General features: G+C 39.0%; 1 protein-coding gene across 1 annotated transcript in view; it reads left to right on the plus strand.

Moving 5' to 3' along the window:
• znf804b (zinc finger protein 804B) overlaps positions 1-22,003 on the plus strand; it is a 54,466-nt gene that overhangs the window by 26,559 nt on the left and 5,904 nt on the right. The window contains exons 3-4 of the mRNA XM_084726922.1: positions 13,690-13,827; positions 21,098-21,228. Of these exons, the coding sequence (XP_084583048.1) occupies positions 13,690-13,827; positions 21,098-21,228 (269 nt within the window). The remainder of the gene's footprint in view (positions 1-13,689; positions 13,828-21,097; positions 21,229-22,003) is intronic.

Consider the following 22,003-nt stretch of genomic DNA (forward strand, 5'->3'; position numbering starts at 1 on the left):
GAAACAAATGCAAGTCCCCGAAGTGCACAGTGAGTGAGTGGTAGGATCATAAAAATACATTAACAGACACAGAGGAGACCACAGTTTGTAGAGCACTTGGGTATTTTAGGAATTTGCATGCATGCTTTCATGCATTCGTGCTTCTGCCTTGATCCCACCCAACACAAATTTTATCCACAAAACGTCTGGAAAGAAACTGTGGGTCATGTTTGTTCAAGTGGAGAAAATGTCTTAAGATGTCCTCTGCTCTTTTTTTTGTCTGTAAGCTATGCTCTGCCCCGGTGAATCAGTTTAACTTGTCCTGCACGAGCCAGAGGCTGAGCTCACATTGTATGCAGGATGACACGAACTCTGAGAGATTGAGAGAAGAGGGGGGGGAAGATGTTGAGAGGTGGGTAGATTTTAAATGTGGTGCCGTATAAGATTGATCAATGATACAGCGCATGAATAACTATGTGAAAACAAGGGAGCCCTGTTGAATAGGAAGGAGAGATAGAGAGAGATGGAGGGAATGAAGGCAGGGAGGGGTGGACACATCAGCCGGGGGGCTATTTGGCCTTGCTTTGTGATGGACAGGGAATTAAATTTTGATCGCTCGTTGAGTGATCGTTTGAGTGGGCCTTGTGACTAATCATAGATTTATGACTCCAGCAGGAAAGCGGCGTGATTTGTTCATGCTACAGACTTCCTGCTGTTGCCCCAGACAAAAGCAGTACAGTTATTTTAAGGCCTTTAAACACACTTCTTTCATTGTTTTTCACCTTTTTTTATATTTCGATTTGATATGTTACACATTATATATGGAGTCAGGATGCTACCCTGTAGATTTCTCTTTTTTTTACAGAAAGGTTTAGCTCTTAAAGTCTATCAGCAGCAGAGATGCCTACGGATGTGTTTAGAGCAGATTTATTTTTAACAGTACATCTGTAACACTATTTACTAACTGTAAACAGAGCGTGAAAGCTGAACTTACTGTGCAGTATTTATCAGTGGCATATTTTCTGTTTTTTCTTTATGTACTTCAGTGTATTACATTTAAAATGAAACAATGACTACAAGGTTAAACTGTTGGCTTTGAGCTTCAAGTGTTTACATTCATATAGCACGAACAGTGTAAAACATGCAGATTTCCATTTGATAAATGCTAATTTTTTCAACAGTGCAGTTCCTATGCATTTCACCTGATTCTGATATAGGCATTTTTAAATTAAAGGGGCACTGCATTGCTTTTACTCCTGAAGCCTTGAACCTGAAGTTTATTTCTAACATGTGTATTACCCACCATCATATAACGTCTCCTGTGGCTCTAAACAGCACTTTTTAAAATAAGAATCCAGGGATTTAAAGTAAGGACATCTCAGCATCTGCTTTACCAAATATAACCATTCCTTTTCCAAGTATTGCAAGCCCACAATTTTATGGACGTAAAATACTACATAATTGGAATATCTCTTTAAAGAGAGAGTTTGGATTATTTGAAGTGGGCTTGTATGAAATACTTACTGATAGTCATAGTTTCTGTACAATAGATGGAGGTCAGCAGGCTCATAGCACCAAGACTGAGCAATGTACTGCTGTGGACAGGCTCAGTAACAAGATGTGTTTTAGCTGTTTAAAAAAAGAAGAAAGAAATTAGTATAAGCGGTCACTATATTTAGTTTCTATTTAATATCTTCACTGCTTTATCTTGCCATCTGACAGCCTTTTCAATTATTTACTTAATCTAAACTAACTTTTAAAACACAGAAGTCACATAATAACACAAACAAGCTAACTGATAAGAGTCAGTAGTGTTGTCAAAAATATTGATACATTGATTAATAACAATACTAATATTATAATACTAATATATACTAATAAAATGCTTTCAATACTCTTATTTCACAGTATGTACTGTACTGATTCGTGGTGCACTTTAGGTGCACTCGCTCTCTTTTCTCTTTGACAGTGATTTGACACACATGGCTGCAGTGCCTACACAGTCCCACCTCCTCTCCCTGAGCCACAGTGCTCTCTTCTTCTCATCACTTGTCTCCTTTGCTATACCCAGTTTCATGTTATAGCCTCGTTATATCTACCGTTATCAATTTCTTCCCAGTTGTACTGGAAATGGTATCAAATATCAGTATCTTTTAAGGTATTGTATCAAAATTAGAAATTTCAGAACAGTGACAAAGCTAAGAGAGTGTGATAGACCAGAAACTCCCGTGTTCTGCGAGAAAAAATCACTGTCCGGTCCTTAAGGAGTCTGGTTGCTTTGGAGAGAGCGATATTTTGCTTACATAATGGCACTTTGCCATCAGAAACAGCTGTCTGACAGCAACGTAAAGCAGTGAAAATATTCTAAATATAGTGTAAACTTAAACTGATATTGTTTTTTAAGTGCCTAAAATGTTTTGCTGCTGACCTCGTTCACAGCACGTCATTGGGGGCATTTTGACTGCTATCTACTGTAGGTCTCATCTCATCTCATGCAACCCCGCTTCGAATAATTCAAACTATCTCTATGAGGCTGTAAGTTGGCACTCCAAGTTGCATTCATGCATATGAATTTGCAAACAAAACATCCTTTGCAATGGACGCAGACTCTCAGTTTACGGATCAAATCTAGGGAGGAGCCCTCCACATTTCAACAAGGCAACAAAGGGCACAGGGCAAATTAGCAAATATAATCTGCTCATCATTTATTTATTCGGTTTGTTTCTTGCATGCTGCTCAACTTAAAAGGTCAGAGGGAGATGGAACATTTGGTTATATTTTGAGCAAGACACAAAGAAAAAGAAGAGAATTAGTTGGGTGATTCATGGTGTAGAGGCTGGTGCCTAAGATAGCATACTGATTACACAGAAACACGGTGAGTCATGGCACACCTGACTCTGGGACACTGGGATACACTTTGTACTTTTTTGTGTATTCTTGTATTCTGAATTATTTCAGCCTGTCTGTGTCTCTTTCACAGAGTCAGTCGTTGGCAGTGCGTGAGATGACGTAGCTCGCTGGTACTAACACATCTGTCCTTTTGGCTGTAAGAAAACCCTAATGACTGTATCTATGGTCAACACATCTGTGGTTTTGGCTACAGTCACTCCATGTACTTGTTTTGGCCATACTTCTAACCGGCTTTAATGATCTGGACCAAACAAAGATACACAAACATCATCAGATGGTTTCGTACATAGACAGAAACACAGGCCGGGACGCACATGCAGATGCATACACACACATCAAATGGATAAATGGGTGGGTACTGGCCATGGAGGCATATTAAAGGCAGTCAAGGGAGATGCATTAGGGCTGCAAATATCAGCTCATTAACACTCGGCTATCCTGTTTGGCAGCCTGTGCTTGTGTGTGTGTATATGTGCGTGCGTGCATGTGCACAAGCGTGTCTGCCGCTGAGATCTACAGGTCATTACAGTAACAAGCAACTTAGCCCTCAGGTCAGCTGTCATTAGCAACAGAAGAATGGCCAGAAATCACACCACACCGCCAGACTCGCACACTGCCAGACTCTCTGCACTTTGTGCCCGTGTGGCCGATGGAGGGAATCATAGGAACACTTTAGAGGGAAGAAAACAGAGCTGCAGATACATGTAAATAGACTGACTGAAAGGGGGGACGGAGCGGGAGGCAAACGGCTTTTCTGAATTATTTTTTTTCCCTACAAATGGAATTGTTTCTATTCATTACAGTGGCCAAGTTAGGGTGATAATTATAGCTGAAGATAATTAAAGACTTAATTGGGCTTGATAAACAGTTATGAATGGTTTATTGAATTGTTCACACAAGGCACGGTAGCAATTAGAAGTTCTCTGAATTCATGAACATCTCCTATTCACAGTTTGTCCCTGTGTCATACACTCTCTTCTCTTCTCTTCTCTTCTCTTCTCTTCTCTTCTCTTCTCTTCTCTTCTCTTCTCTTCTCTTCTCTTCTCTCTCTTCTCTTCTTCTGTGGCCACCTACCTGAGCACAGTGCCTGGTGTTAAACACAGACACATTTTACAGGCAGTGCTCACAGCCTGGCCATAGAAACAGGAAGATATAAGAAAACATTGCTTCCAAAAGCGGAGCGACTGTGCCAATAGTGTGGAGGAACTGCTGCAGACACAGGACACCACTTCCTCACACAGTGCTCAAAATTTAAACCTGCCCGAAGACAGTTCTTCTCAAAATTCAGCAATAAACATCCACATTTTGTTAACTCAAAAGATGAAAAACAAAAACAGTACTGGGTGAAACTAAAGAGAGCTGTTTTCTCACACAGCTGTTGTGTTTGTCTGTCACAATATGAGGGAAAACCGACCCGCTGATCTACATCAGGCCTCATGTTTTTCTTTTTTTTTCATTTATTTTCTTTCTATCACCGTTTACATATCTTGCACAGGCACACCAATGAATAAGCAATTTGCTCATGTGATCCCACTTTCTTTTCACATTAAGGGGCGGGTGGGGTGGAGGTTATTGCTTTATTTTCAGGTTCATTCATGTTCAAGCACTTTGGTTTAGCTGGTTCAGGTTCCTTGTGATGTTGAACTTTTGTGCACTGTTCAACATCTGTATATACAGTAAATGTTTAGATTTCTTTATTTTTGAAATTGTACAGTGTTTTGGCAATTCTGTGGCCATGCCACTCGAGCTAAATGAATGAGAATTTGATAGCACAATTTCAAGAATGAATCGAGAATGAAATTTTCAAATATGCAGGTAGCCTTGATATTTTCTTTAGAGATCTTGACTTTCCAAATGTGAAAGGAAACACCATGAAATCCCTGATCACACGCTCTTTATTTGTTCAAAATTGCACCTTAAAGGGCCAAAAACAATGACACATATTGTCCAGAAACTCTCAAAGGCACTGCATTTGGCATAAAAAAATGCTCAAATGACAAACCCAAGTCCATCAGGCACAGATGAGCATACTGACCTGCTCAATTTAACATTAAGGCCAAACCGCACTAAAAGCTTCAACAGAAAAGTCATTTGAAGCTTCTGTGGCACACCGCTGGCTTCAGACTTAAAGCGCATTGCTCTGTCTGATATCACGGACTACATACCCACAAGGTGTATCATTTTACATACTTTCATAAATAAATAAATAAATAAACAGAATTATGTTTATTTTCAGACAGAATATACAGCAAATATAAGCCTCCTCACTGGTTGTTAGATGCACAACCATGGTAACCTGTGCCAGCAATTAATTAACTTTTAAAACTATATTATGCCTGGCAAAGTGAAACGTGACTTTGTCTGTTATTTTGTTCCTGTTGTTGTCACCACTGCTTTGCACTGCGGCATATATGTTTACCAGCGTAGTGTCCAATGCTTGCATACTGTAATATTTCTCCAGAAACTGTATGCACCTTTTGTACTATTGATTTCACACTAAGGTTTTGGATGCACTAAAAATGTGTTTTACCTTTCTAAATAGCATGTTAGTGTGGAAATTACTATGAACTTTACTGTAAGTTCATAGTATGAATCTGGTAAGCTGAGCTGTGAGTTTGGCCCAACTGGAGCTCATTGGATCAACAAATGAGTATTTTATCCTGTGCTGATAATGTGCAAAGATTTCAGTGCAAAAGTTATATAACATATTCAGAGTATTGTACCGTAAAAGTGGAAGAGTCTTGAAAATCATGAAAACTTATCATACAGGAGCAAAGAGAAACAGCATTCATTAGCTGAAACTAGCAGTGACATACAGCACTAAACAGAGGTCATATACAGACATAATTGGCATGTAACCCTGTATGGCCTTGTGCTTGCATCAGCTCTGCAATTACTGTAACAATGGTTTCCTCAAAGTAAGCCATATTCATGAAGTTTTTCAGCCCCCTGCAGTAAAAGTTCTCCGCAGTAGAAGTTAATATATTTGAACAGAGAGAATCTGTTAACACCAGTTATGTTGCTACTGGCCTCTCTTTCTCTCACTCGTCGTGGATTTATTATGCATGCTGAATGTTATTTCGGCCTATTTTTTGCTAGTTAGCATTTGTTTTGAATTTCATACTGAACCAAGATTGCAATTAAAACTTGTGTTGCAATCCTGTTAGCAATTATCACATCTGATCAGCTTCATCTCAGAATGTCCAGGCCGGCATATTTAATAAGTCTGAGGAGGCACAAATAATTCACACTCTCCTACAAAAGGTATTCAAGTACTCACTGCTCGCCCATCTAGTCACATTCACATATCCACACATGGTGATAAAAGCACAACGGCTGCTTTCTCCACACCTACTTCACAATAAATACAAAAACATTTGCAGCACTTGTTTATTAAATCTCATATTTTATGTATAGGGGTTATCTCATCATTATAAAACTGCCATTTTCTGCCACAGTTACATCTCATTTGTTGAACACAATAGTTTTAATGATCTCTTCCTGCATTATGTCCATCCAAACATCCTGTTTTAACCAGAAATACATCAAATTAAGGAAGCAGAATGCTCTCAAAATGCTGTGTCAGAGTGACTGTACTGTAATGACTGTTAGCATCAAATGTCCTCCCTCACACTCTGTCTAGGCTCAGTCCAGCCATCCATGAAAATGCTGTTCAATATTTAATTACAACCAGCGAGAAAGTGACCAGTGAGACGAGTGAAACAATTTACATCAAGTACACTACAGTATATGGCGGAACATACTTTTAATGTAATTGGCTTAATCATAACAAATTATGTAAAAATTAAACAGCACTGAAAATATTGAAGTCACTATACATTAAGTTTACATATTGAAAAGAAGTTGATTATTTTCCATTACCGTCATCACTCTGAGCATTAAAGGGATAGCTGAGATTATTTAATGTGGGGTTATATGTGGTACTTATTGAAAGTGTCAGTGTATTAACTACTGTAGATGATGGTCCTCAGCCTCCCAGTTTGGAGAAGATCAGAGTGGCACAAGCACAAAAGCTACGCAGTGTACTGCTGGGGACGGGGTCGGCAGCCTGAGAAATTTTAGCCACTTAGAAAAGGTCCACTTAAAAAAATCAGTTCAAGTGTGCGTTATATTTAGAACATTTTCACAGCTTTACCTTGCCATCAGACAACCTTTTCCACTCTGAAACCGCTATTATATAAGCCAAATATCACTGCCTCCAAATCTGACCTCACAGAATACAGGTCTACTTCTGCCTCGATCTGGTAGTTTGCTTGTGTACTTGTGTGACTTTGGTGTTTTAAAGGGATGAATCACATAATAACAGAAACAGACTAACAGATCAAGGCAGTGTCAGTCCCGCAACTCTTGTGTTCTGCAAGGTAAAATTACTGACTTCCTCCATGGAGTTTGGTTGGTTTGGAGATACCAATATTTGGCTATTTGGCTTATACAACACCGGTTTCCTTTTGGAAAAGGCAGTCTGTCTGCAACGTAAAGCAGTGAAAATATTTTAAAGATAGTTCATATTTAAAATTATACTGATTTTTTTAAGTTGCTAAAATCCCTTTTGTTGCTGACCATGTTCACAGCAGTTTATAGTTAAGCTTCTGTGCTGGTGCCCCTTCCTTCCTCTCCAAACTGCAGGTGTCCTACTGTAGGAAATATACATACTATCAATGTGTACTTCACACAACCGCAAATGATTCTAACTATCCCTTTAGATGTAGCTTTATTCACACCATATTTGCGTTTCTTTTTATTTCATAACCTCTAAAACCAACAAACTCCCAAACTAAAATTTATTCTGTTAACAATACTGACCCTGCTTGCTTGTTTTGTAGATTGTGTTGTTTTGTTTCTTGCTGTGATAGAAGTTTGAAGGAGTGAAGTACAGCTGCATTACTATGAAAATAGTTGGGCAGTAATCGTAGCGAATAAGCAGTGAATAAGATACTTTAAAATACTACCTTGGCCTCTAAAGTAAATTCAGACTCTCTCAGTAAGCAGTTAGCTTACTGTCAAGATGTAAGTGTTCAGCTATGACAGCAAGACAGTTTTAAATGATGAGTCTCTGTTTTCTGTGCAGATCATCGGTCTTGCAGGTCAAGATCATCAAACAAAGAATTCTAAAATGTTTTTGACTACGCTCATTCTCCAAAAAAATCTTCAAAGGCCTCTGTACAGTATGCTTACAACCAGTAAGAACACATTTTTTTAAATTTTACCTTGTTGAAAAGTCCAAAAAAACAAAAAAACAAGAGGGTAGTTTGAGTAAGCATGATGGCAGTGACAGGGTAATTGCATCAGAAGGGTACTGCCGCAGTTTCAATCTGCAGAACTCCCAGAAGTTCCTCAAGGGACTTTTTCATTCTGAGGATTTTTTTCATGAATATATTGTATATCATTAGTTTTCAGTGCACACATTCTCCATCGCTGACAGACCACATGTGTAAAACACTTTAAGCGTGACCTGTTCATTTCCACAGAAATCTCAGGACATTTTGAATTACATGCGTGTGTCTGAAACTACAGTTATGGTTCATAAAGGCTCTTATTTGTGGCATATGATTCCGGCTATGAAGAGGGATAACGTGGCGCTTCTGCCACAAATTGAGGATAAACGAAAAGGAAAAAACCATGGAAGCACATTCACAACCTTGCGCAAACACTCACGCACATAATCATGCAAACAATCAGTGTCCATTCAGTTCTGCAGATATCAATTTTGCTTTCTCTGTAAACACATTTATGCTGGTGAGGTAAATTGAGGTCTAGATTAATTTAGCAGTGGTATATCAGGTTGACAGACTGCGCGACTATGCATGCATAATGTGTGTGTTTGTACAGGATGTGTGTATGGATTCTGTGTTGGTGCATAAGGGCAGGAATCATATGAGGTGTATACATTTAAGGCAAATGAAAGCTCTCATGTTTGATTCAAGTATTCAGCAGGAAAATGGGGAATTACATGTCAGGGTTTACACACACACACACACACACACTGTAAAAAAACAACTATTTGTTCAAACTTGCTGTCTTACAATCTCACGTTGACTGAATTTGACAAAACAAATTGAGGTAATTTTGCAATGACTGATGAAAATGAAAATATATAATGTGTAGCTCTTGCTGTTGCTCGTTATTGTTAAATTATGATGTGGCACTTGTCTTGTGCTCCTGCAGTGTTCCTGCAGCCTGAATGAGCGTCCTCAAGTCTGGGGAGGAGAGGGCGAGAGAAACAACTCACTTCAACCATAGCTCATATATAAATAGGATTTCAATCAATTTAATATATTTTATATCTATGGCTTTAATTCACTATTTGGACTGTAATACTCATTTTGGAGGTCACAGTTGTTACATATTGCTCCTTTCATTTCTTGAGTTGATTGAACTCTTTACAGTACATTCATTTCAAATTAAAAGACTTGATGTTAGAAGAGCTCATGTAAAATTAAAAGTAACACACAGCTGGAGAACCTTGACACTGAAGGAGCAAAACCTCAGTGCAGATCTGCACAACTATAGGCACATTCTCAGCTTCACAATTTTTACAAAATACTACACGCAGTGTTTTGCAAAACACTAAACACACTATTCTGCATTAGACACAGGAATCTAACTTGATGTCACTTTTTTGCTCTTTCAAATCAAAGCCTTGTAATGCTTTGTATGCAAATGATAAAACTCGGCTGTCAGGTGTAACAACACTCAGGTGCTTACGGGTTTTTTTTTTTTACAATTGCTTCAGCACGATTTTGAAAACAGGGCTCATTTTGTCAAAACACTACACACAATTCACCCAGCCACATACACAAGTAGTAGAACACCTCAGATCTGTTGCAAAACTAAACACTTCATTTAAAACTGCGCAATAATTAGTAAAAACACAACTTTGTTACGATACGACACACATGCTTCATACAAACTGGGTTTGTTTGATGTATAGATGTATTGGCTGATGAATGTGAATGAATGTGGAGAGAAATAATTATTTTCATCAGTGTGCAGCACCGTTTTTTTTGCATGCGATCCATACATTCATGTACTTTGCCCTAACAGTATCTCTAAAACACCCAGACAATTGGATTTTTAAAAAGTAGAAATGTTAAATGTGTTTTAGATTGAGCACAACAGTGTTTAGCTTTTTCAAACAAAACAATCTTGAATGAAGCATGCATCTGCCTAATGGTGACAAAATTGTGTTTTTACTCATTACTGCACAGTTTTGAATAAAGTGTTTCATTTTGCAAAAGATCTGAGGTCTTCTACTACCTGTGTGTGTTGTTGGGTGAATTGTGCGTAGTGTTTGAAATGAGCCCCGTTTTTCAAAATCTGGCTTAAGCAATCATAAAGAAAAACTGTAAACATGGCAACAATGTTTGTGGAGAGCAAAAAGAGAGTATGAATTACACTCAGGCTATGGGCTAAACTGTACTGATTTTAGAGAAAAGCTGTTTTTTCACCTTTACTCGTGTCAAAATGTCCAAACAGCAACAGTCTGTCAGTGTCATCCCAAAGTTTACAACATGGTCAACCAATGTTGCTCAAATCACATCTGATAAAGTTGGTCCTCATCTTCTTTGTTCACATCCTCCATTTGTGTTGAAGACAGGTACACTCACCTGTTGCCTTTTTTTTTTTACAGTTCTCATGTCTGATTGGTGAGTTTACAGTTAAGCACCTAATAACCACGTTTGATCATGTTTGAACTGTGTGGTATGTTGAAAGGCAGAGCTTTGAAAGGTCAAAGATGTGTAGCTTTCTGTGTCTAATGTAAAAAAGTGTGTTTGGTGATTTGCAAAAAGCGTGAGGCTAAGAATGTGCTTATAGTTGTGCAAATCTTTAAGGTTTTTGCTGTTTGAGTGATTTCACTTCCTGCATGTTTTTACAGTGTACAATCATGTTTCCTGCTCTCATTCATTACATGTTTTCTCATGTACATATAAACCCTCTTTCCATATATATTTCTTCAAAAATAATTACAGTGATAGAACTCAGAGAGGTGAGAAAAAAGAGTTAGATGGTACAACAGCAAGCACACACAAAAATATACACGTGTACACACATATAGTGAGTATATGAAGGCATGCACTTTCACAGTTCCTATGTAATCTTGCATAAGCCCAAAGGTTGACAAATAAGCAGCATTTATTATCTCAATCTCATCACCCCGGCAGCACTCAAAGGAAGGCCGCTCTGTGTGATTGGATCATTTCCTGGTCGTGACTTAAGCCTGCAAGGCAGATCAATACCATGGCACACACACACACACACACACACACACCGAGCACCACAGGATCAATGTATATTAGTTACCTCTCTGTTGATTTCAGTATAGGAGAATCGTGTCAGCCTGGTCATTCCTTCAGCCTCCCGACCTCTTCACCCGTTCAGACTACCAGCCAAATGAACAGGCCAGAGGAAGGATGTTTTCTTTCCTGTATGTGTGTGTGTGTGTGTGTGTGTGTGTGTGTGTGTGTGTGTGTGTGTGTGTGTGTGTGTGTGTGTGTGTGTGTGTGTGTGTGTGTGTGTGTGCAGTTAGAAATTACCTGGATATAACACTTACGTGTGTGACAACTGATGGCAAGTACAACTGGGATTGTTAGACTCTGTGGTAATAATAAGGCTGAGTTTTTTTCTGCGTGTCCATGTGTATGTGTGTGTCTGCATGTGTGTGTGAGAGGGCAGGCAGGGGTCATTCCTCCTCTTGCCTGCATTCCTATGCTCCTTCTCTTCTCCTCTCACCTCTGTTCCTGTGTGCAGGCATATTACTGAAGCAAATTGGGGCCAATAGACTCTGTCACTGCATGACCCAGGGCTCACCAAACAGAAAAGGAGCATGCCAGACAGAGAGAAAAAAAGCAAATAAAGGGGATAAAAGGGGGAGATAAAGGAAAGGAGGAACAGACTGAGTTAGAAGACGAGTAAAAAAGAGAAGCTGGGATAGCGTGAGTGGCTGCAAAGAGAGGGAGAAAGAGGCAGGAGATGGACAGAGTGAGGGAAAGAACCAGAGAAGGAGAGAAGGAGAGAAAGAAGTGACAACCTCAAATTAAATTCCCATCATGTCAGTGTAGAACAGAATTCAATAGTGTTTATTGGCAGCCCCCAGCCTGAGGGAAATTACATTCTGAAGCAGAGCATGGCATGAATGCACACACACCCCTGAACACACACACGCGCACACAAACACACAAAAGCAAGCACACACATCTATTGTACACACAACATTGTGGATGTCCTCGGACCCAAAAAAAAAAAAAAAAAAAAAAAGCCTCTGGCTGATGTGAGCATGCAGACAAGCGATTTATCCCCTGAGGTCTATGTGCCATTTGTGCAGTGCATGTGCTGGTGTATCTGTCTGTTCACATGCTATTTACGCACTTACTATTAGGACCCGACTGATGCTGGATTTTTGGGGCCAAAGTCGACACGAACAAGCGAGTTAAAAAAAATTCTGATATCAATATACTCCTCAACAGGGTCAGACAGTGTCCACAGTGAAACATCATAATGGACAAGGATATTGTCGCTGTGTCTTAAAGGGTCTTTGCCACGGCACCAACTCAGTTTGCAACTCAGTTGTGTTCAAAAAGAAAATAATAAACATGACTTGCAGCTGTGGAACAATAAACAGCAGCAACAGCCTCTTTATATTTTCTCTCTCACATGTCCAAAATGTAATTTAGGCTCTGAATGGACACACTGCCTCAAGTACATCAAAAACATCAATACATCTGTAAAATATTCTGCCTCCTTGTATATAACAATAAGTGTTAAGTGTTTGATAAGCATATTTGCTATATCACTAAAATATTTGCAGATATATGGATAGAGTTTTTGTACACCTTAATATTGTTATCGTCATCAGCCTGAAAAATCCACTATCATTCAGGCTCCAATAGTTACTTATAATCATTAAAAAATACTGGTGAAAGTTTACGATTTCAGCACCCTGACATCATTTTGAATGATAAAGTTATCATATCTTTGTCACAAGCATTAACCTCATATGAGGGATCACTGCAAAAAAAATGTGTATTTATGTATATATTCTATATTATATGTATTATATTCTACAGAAAGAATATCAGCCATATCATCATGATATCAGAACTCATAGGAATCAGCATCTGCCCCAAAAATCCAGTATCAGTATATACGTATATATATTATATTTTAAACTTGTTTACATAAAATTCTGCCTATAAAGCTAAAAAATAAATAAATAAATAAATAAATAAAAACTATCATCATTATGTTTTGTGTGTGTGTCTGGAACTTTCTCTTCTTCACATGCATGATTCTGCCAGTAAACAAAAGTCTAAGTTGAGCATTTTAGCTGCTGAGTTTTTCTGTCTATTGCCACTTTCTCTGCAGTCAAACTCAGACTTTTTTGCCATTACAGTACATACGCAGGTTTTTATTATAGTGGCTGTTTTAAATGTGTCCCCAGGCTCAAGTTGCCATGAGCACAGGGTTTCAGTGCCTTTGTCCAACCTCCAGCAGCCGCAGCAGCAAAGGCAGCGCACTTTAATGGGAAGCCGTTTAACAGTTTTATGCAGAGCACATGTAGAGGCTATTACTGCTGATGTCTCTGGGATGCAGATTTGCTCTAAATGGCTAACAATCTGCCATTCTTTCAACCCCCCTCCCCTGTCTCTTCTTGCTCTCTATCTCTGCCCCCCTAACCCTTTATGTCTCTGTCTGTTTATGCCTGTATCGCTCTCATTTCTCTCCCCCCCCAATCCCTCCAACGTTTTCACTCACCCGTTCTCCCCCTTCCTCTTTCTCCAGGAGCGTGCAGAGAGGGCTTTGGGCTGCTCAGTGGAGGATCTGAAGGCTCTTTTCTACTGTGAGCTGTGTCACAAGCAGTACCTCAGACACCAAGAGTTTGACAACCACATCAATTCCTACGACCATGCACACAAACAGGTACATGGGATGCACCTGTGCTACAGCTGCACACACACACATATGCACACTCACACACACATACTACGTAATGGCACAAAAACAGACATTTTTTTTGTGATCACTTGTCATTATGTGTGCTGATGGAAAGCTGTTTTACATTTCCATGTCAGTCTGCCCATTGGGTACAGTCTCCCAGCAGGTAACAGTAGGAGTGTGACAACCGCATCATCTCTTACAAGCACACACACAGTGGTGGAACACCTCAGTTTGAGGCAGATACACACACAAACAGTACAGTATATACATACACACGCCCACATATAGCACTGCATTTACATTTACATTTTAAAGGGGGTGATATGTTATATAAGATAAGATAAGAAACTTTACTGATCCCACGCAGGGAAAATTTAAGTCACAGCTTGATAGTAGTACAAAAATTATATGAAAATGGGCCTCTACTTTAAACAGTATACACATGAAATAGAAATACATGTACTGCATATACAATATATGAGTGATTCTCAACCTTTCTGAGTTGTGACCCCTCAGGAAAATTGGATTGGTGTTTGTTGCTATTTTATATTACATAATGCAAATGTTAGTATTTCTTAAGTGCTCATGTTTGTTCAGAACATGGTGGTTTATGTTGGTAATTGTCATTTTTGTGCTGGTTTCTAGTTGCATACTTTAAAGTCCCTTATGCTGAATGTCTTTAAGGGGCTGAGAGCTGTTTCTTGGATCTCCTTCCATGCCGCTTGCCACAATATGTTATTTTATTGGCAGATGCTATTTGGTCCTGGGGTGGAATAGCCACTGTGGCTGTTTACACCCAGGTGGATATGATCTAGCATGGCAGAGGCAAGCTTCCAGGTGTCCCTTAGTTAACAATGCTACTTGCACCCAGTGTGTAAATAAACAATGTGGCTAAACAGACAAACTTGAACTTTGATGGAATTGTGACTGAATACTAAAAGTGGTAATTTAATTACTTTTTAAAAAATGACAAGACAAAACATCTACTCTCCCAGGACATTCAACCCCTGTAGCCTCTTGTTCACACGACTATATTATATTGTTCTTCACAACAATATGGCGACCCCCAGAAATTATCTCATGCCCCTCTTGGGGATCCTGACCCCCAGGCTGAGAACCACTGCACTATATAGACATAGTAAATAAGGAAGTATTAACCCTTTGGGTTTTTTTCTGACATTGGATTGGGTCCCACAGATCCAGCTGCTATATATGAGCAATGATAACCGCAAAGTCAAACGTTTTTTATTTTCTTTCTTTTGACCTGATCCCCAGTGTGTAGAAAAGTTGACAACCCACTCCTTTGTGAATTGGGCATAGAAATTTAATGAAGGTGACAAAATATAGAAACTGCCAAAAAGCAGTGTTTCTACGCCAAGTAAGGACTGTTTGATTTGATTTGACTGTATTACTGTGTCAGAAAAGGAGACCAGAAACCAGAGTAGCAACAGAAAATACAAGTAATACAAATAAGACAATGAAATACAAGTTCATGACCAGAGCACCACAGCATTTCTGGATTTTTGAGCAGAGAGTTCAATTAATATACGTATTCATTCTCATCACAATAAGGATAATACAAAAGAAAATGTGATTCACTCTCAACTTCTGCTAATCTACACAACCTGTTGTCCTCCTGGATATTTTTAAATCTGCCAGCTTCAAGGGCCAGAGGAAGGACTCTCTCTCTCAGCTGTGTAACTAATTACATTTGACAACTCAATAAGTTTGCAGTAACAAAAGATTCAATGCCATAATTATTCTTGATGTGAGTATGTTTGTAATTTTAATTAAATATATTTTAACCATTTTGTTTCAAATCTAGCAGGTAACTTTCTTCTTTTTGTGCTCATGCTGTGTGATAAATTATCACTATACATATTAGGAAGGAAATATTTCTTGTTGCAGATGAAGTGATGTCACTCTGGGATCAGTTAGACTTCCCTAAGATTAGAGCTTTTATGAAGAAACAGCTATAAAACTACAATAACTGATAACAAAATAGGCTTATTTGGGATTTGGAAGGGATAGCGCAGCAGAGTAAAAATACACAGGGTCTCTGAAACCCCAAACAGGCGTAAAAGGTCAACTTTAGTGGACTATTAAAAGCAAAACAATTCTCATAAAATTAGGAAAGGTATCAAGGTAGTGAAATTTGTTTTTTGAGCTGTTAAAGAGATCCCAGGGGCTCCAGTATGCCAAACAGAACATTGTTTGAATATGCATATTGCATCCAAAATAAACTGACCCAGTAGTTGAACCAGCTGAATAAGTAGGTTACAATTAACAAACACAAAAATACAACTGACTTGAGGAAAAGAATCAGGTGGATAAAGTGTTTTATTCTTAGCCCTGCAAAAAAATAAAAAAAATAAACTCATAACGTGCAAAGTTTTTATCTCTACGTATCCAGTCTATGAAAAAGGAAGATTCTTTTTACTTAAGTTCAAAATTTAGAGCAGTTAATTTGTATGTATCTGGTACATAAGGATGCTGCTACAAAATTCACTTTATTCTTCAATTTGTACTTCCTTCAAAAGAAAAATAAATATTCTGTACCAAATAAAACATGGGGCTATTAGTCACAGCTCAAGTATGATTCCATTATCCCGGTTTGGACAAGTCGAGGCCAATGGACCATTAGGAAAAAGCCCGGCAGCAGGTTTTCTCCTGCTTTCACATGTGTTTTTTGTTTTGTTTTTTTTAAATGCACAACCTCCACTCTGGACTAACAAGCTGAAGGTTCTGCTGATAGCACATTCTCCTACAGCTATCTGTTGTCATGCCAAGACATACACTCACATTCAAAAACATACAGACACGCACTTACCCGGGTACACATTCGTTCTCAAACACAAGCAATCTCTGAAGCAAGCCAAGGCGCTTCCCACTTCTGAACGCCCACACTGTGCAACATGAAATAAACATTAAATGAGACTGTTCCTCCACTGTCATTGTTCTTTGAAAATGAATTGAGGCAACTGCAGGCCAATGTTAATGCTTTGTTTTAGCCAGCGGCGGGCACATGAAATGAGCTGCATGAGGCACTGAGCTGACAGTAGCCACTGGCACTGTAGGAACACACACACACGCACACACACGCATGCCGTCCTGCATGCACACACTGCCTACCGAGCAGACAACAGATGAAATTCTAGCTGAAGACAGCTTCCCTGCAGGAGTATTGGCTTTAGAGAATGGAGGCTGATTGCGTTTGCTCTGTCTCCTTTTCTTGACATCGATTCAGGGATAAACATGTCTGAATACAGCGCTTTATCAGCATTTACTGCTGATTACAGAAATTGCTCATTACAACAGAATTACACCCCCTTTAAATAAAAGAGCAATCAGCCCATTAGCATGGCCCCTAACATGCTACCTAAGAATACATCATCCCTTATTCTAAGGCCCTGGTGGATATGAATCAACTCTGACTCATCCATAGTTGCCTCAGCCTGAGCACTCCTTAACACATCTAAAGGAATATTGATCGAGGCTTTGACAGACGTATTGAGCTTCACAGCACATAGCGAGACTGGCATGTTGGAGAGCGGGAGTAATATCACTTCCTGCTGTTGGGGACATGACTTCATCTTTGAAGACAAAAGTATGCGCTTTAAAGTGGGAAAGCGGAAATATCTCTACCCTGTGTGCTCAGTGAAAATGGTTCTGTGTGCAATATTTTGTTTGGCTCTAAATATAGCTACAGGTTTGCCTGCAGTGGGACCTGTTTTTAAGAGAGAACAATAACCCGGCAGAGTGCAAACACAAGAGGAAGCAGGAAGAATTCATCTTCATATATTTAATCTATTATAGACTCTCTCGCAGTCATTGCTGTGGACAGCTGCACACTCTTAGAAGTGAGGGTTCTAAATGGGTTCTTCCTGAAGGGCTGAAGTTTCACCCAGAGCCATCTGCTCCTGAAGAACCCTTAAAGAAAGGGTTTATCAAGGGTTCTTTGTAAGTCTAGGTTTTCCATTAAGAACCTCTTCATCCAAAGAACCCTTTTTGGAAGACAGAGTTATTCTTTACTCTTTATTTGGGTACCCCTTAGCTTCCACAAACTGCTTACTAGTCTTCCTTATATCAATATCTCAATAACAGCCCATAATTAAGACAAAAAGATAAGTAAAATGACTGTACACATGAAGCAAACAAAAACAATATTGTCACAATCACAGTGCACCAAATAAATAAATAAAATTAGCAAAGAAGTTTCAGAACTGCCTTAACAGAATTTAAGTTCTTCACGGATTTATGAAAGCATGAGTGTCAAAAGATGTTCTCTTAATTTAGACAACAGTAACTGCAACATTGATTGTTAAAGTGATGGATGACCACTTGGGTTGGGCTGATGAACGTTGCCCCTGATGGCTGACAGTCATCGACCACTGAGCCCTCTACCATCATAACATCGTTCTGTTTTTGACATGTGAGAGGGAGAATAAAAAGAAGCTGTTGTTTCTTTTCATTGCACTACAACTCAATTTTGTGTCTATGATTTTGTTTTTAAACACAACTAAGTTACATAAATTTGGCACAAAGACCATTTGAAACCCAGCAACAATATCATTGGTCATTGCGATGTTTCGCCGTGGATATTTACCAATTTGGTAGACATGTCCAGACCCTAAAGACCACAATATACAATCTATTCAACAATTTGCCTCGTCTGTAGAGTATAATATAGTTCTTCAAAGAACCTTCGGAAGACAAGGGGGTTATAGGTGAAAACCTTATACAATAAATTGATATTAGATCCCCTTGGGTGGGTTCTACTTTAACTCCTTAGAAATAAAAGGTTTCTCAGTAGAACAGAGTCCTCTAAAAAAGTGGAACTGTTATCCAAGGTTCTACCAGGAAACATAAAGAGTTTATGGGAACAAGCTGAAGAGCCCTTTGTGATTCTAGTTAGAACTTTTATTTCTCAGAGTGCAGTATGCAACTGTGATCTTTTCTTCCTGCTCTCTCCTGGCTCTGTCCGCAGTAGTTCATTATGTATGCATATCTGCTTGAACATGATTAATATTTCCCATAGAATGAGTTTGGCATCAAAGCCCCTGAAAGCTCCTTACCGCACACTAACAAACACACATGCACACACAAACATCTGTCGACAAACACCTATGCTGCATGCACTGACATGTATGTTTAAGGGAATCAAACACTCGAGCGCTGCTCCTCTGGCACATACTTAAGGCTGTCTTCAGTCAGCTGACAGTGGGATGTTAAGCATCGAGCGATAATGTAAAAAGACACCCGATTGTGTAAGACTCAGCAGAGATTAACCTGACGACTGTCAGCTCCAGCATAAGATCTGGGTGTGAAAGAGAGTGAGTGTATAAATAAATCAGATGTCTGAAGGGCTAATCTGATGTGTGCGTGTGTGTGTGATACATACTGTATGGGTGGATAATAGCGTAACATAATCTAAAAGTGCGAGTGGTGTAATCCTGTTGCAATTTATACTACAGGAGAGGTTCACAAATATATAAGATAAACAGCAAATCCTGAGTTTATAAGCCATGGCTGGATTGCACATCACATTGAGGTAGCTAAAATATACTGGGAGTAAGACGGGAGGTCGGAGGGATAGAGGTGTACGATACTGCAGCTGTTCCCAAACTCTTTTAGTCCCCCCTTAGCCTTCAGACACACAGGCACAGACAGAAAACATACCAACATGCACACACACACACACACACACAGACACACACACCTGCCAAGCATGGATAAAGGAGGGATTAAAGTGTGTCAGAAAAGGAAACCGGAGTGAGGCATGAATCATTGTTTCCCTGAGAGAAATGGCGCACCTATGGCTATAGACACATAGTTTCACACATCAACACACATGCACACTTATCCACACAAAAACACACAAAAAAAACAGGGCTAATTGTTATTTTATCCGCGCAGTGATTCAGGTGAAGACCTACCAGTTTGCTTAAAATGAAATTATTCTCACTATGGTGCATTTTGTCAATTAATACAGGCATTATACAACATGATCCCACACAAAGTGCAACAGAAACTCTTTCAACTGTCTGACAAATATGTCATTTATAACATATTAAAAGTCTTAAAAGCATACAGATCCAAGTCAGGGAAAGTATTAAAAAATACTGAAAGCAGCAACAATTTTCCACAGCTGGCTATGTTAAAAAAAAAAAAAAAAAAAAAAAAAAGACTTATAAATGTCTTCTTGTCTGATGTCCACACAAAGGGTTCAGTGCTGTCCACAATCAAATGTAAATTGAGTGTTAAATGAGACATGGAGTGGACACAGTCCAGTGAGTGTGCAGAAGGAAATTCTTGACCCTTAAATGCAGTGGGACAAAATAACCTTATAGGTGTATTTTCATGTGATATCATTGTGAAAAGTTTTTCTCATTTCATACTCCAGGCATTTGTGCCAAATTGGCAGTCATGGACTTTTGAAAGTATTACAAAAGTGCTATTTTAAGTGCTATTTAAAATATTTAGTTTTAAATTTATGTTAAGCATTGGCAACATGTATATGGATCAGTGTATGTTGCCTTGTATACAAGATCATATTATTATTTATTCAGATGATATTGAGGAAAAAAATTGTTAAGTTTGTTTATGTTGCAGTTTGTGTGAGTTTGACCAACTTCTGTGTAAAATACCAGGAATAAATCTCTGTTTCTTGCTTCCAACTGAAATCTGTAACCATTAACAATGTTTCACAAGATTATTTTTCCAGTTATAAGTGGCCGCGCTTTTGTGTGTAGTGACGTGTAATTTTGGCATCAGTTAAATCGATGCCTTTGGTAAACTCCAGCTGAAAAGCACATGTCATTGGATCAGAAGTTCTCCTAAACTGAGCCGTGATGGCTGACAAAGACTTGAACATTTTAGAAATTTCAGTGGCAAGAGCATCACCATCATTAAATCACTCATGTCACTCATTTCAACTGTGTCTGTAATCTGCTATTCACCAGTTGAGGTTGTGTTTGCTCTCAAGCTGTGTGTTGGAGTAAAAGACGCTTTCTTCCGGGCTGAATGGAGTTAATTGGACATGAGCTTTGGAGGAGAACATCTGCAAATGCCGCAGACTGATGTGTATAGTTTGAAAGACAGCTGCCTGCAGAGAGCTTCCTAAAAACTAATCTCTCTCTCTCTCTTCTCTCCCCTCTTTGTCCCCCACTTGTGCCTTCCTTGCTACTCCCTGCCCTCCACATACTTTTTCTGTCCCTCCCTCCACCCCCACTTTAATTTTCATTTCCTGCAGAGGCTGAAGGAACTCAAGCACAGGGAGTTTGCTCGCAACGTGGCCTCAAAATCATGGAAGGACCAGCGCAAACAGGAGAAGGCTCTCAGGCGCCTGCACCAGCTTGCACAGCTGCAACAAGATACTCAGCGGTGAGTGGAAGGAGTGTCTCTTTGTGTGTGTCTGTGGCTGTGTGTGTGAGTATGTGATGAGACCAGGAGCAGGAGTCCAGAGGGGTTAGAGTGCATCACATCCAGTCAACGTTTCTCAGATGTGATGGATGCATCCACAGATGTGAGAGCGCTCAGTTGTCCTAGATAGGCCACAGGTGAGGTAAATATAACATACAGACACATTCTTGCTGACACTTTGAGAGGAGATGATGTGTAGAAGGAGGAGGTGGAGTTTTAGAGAAGAATGAATAGTAGCAAAAACAAACTTTTTACAAAGAAGTAAAGTGAAGGAAGTAGAAAGATTAAAGATGAAACTTGCTTCTGGGTTCACACACCTAAAGCAATCAAAACAACCGATAAAAAAACAATACATCACGTAATAATCAACTTGATTGCACCTATTCCCTGTGCAATTAAATGTGTTTTCCTTCCTATAATCAGGCAATGATATGTGAACAGAATTACTATGACTACCAATATCATGACTCTGATCTTTCTTTCTCTCTTTCTTTCTTTCTTTCTTTCTTTCTTTCTTTCTTTCTTTCTTTCTTTCTTTCTTTCTTTCTTCACTGGAGCATACTCATTGTATTAATAAAATAACTTATGTCTGCAATGCTGTCTGTAGCATTACAATACATCTACATCATATTCCTGTATTATTATATAACTGTATATATAGCACATGCCCTCTATCTGTGTATTTATTTAACATACATTTAATTATTATTTCATATAGCCTAGCTTTAGTCATTGG

This window comes from Lutjanus erythropterus, chromosome 9 (genome assembly GCF_056507025.1).
Source record: "Lutjanus erythropterus isolate fLutEry1 chromosome 9, fLutEry1.hap2, whole genome shotgun sequence".
Lineage (NCBI taxonomy): Eukaryota > Metazoa > Chordata > Actinopteri > Lutjaniformes > Lutjanidae > Lutjanus > Lutjanus erythropterus.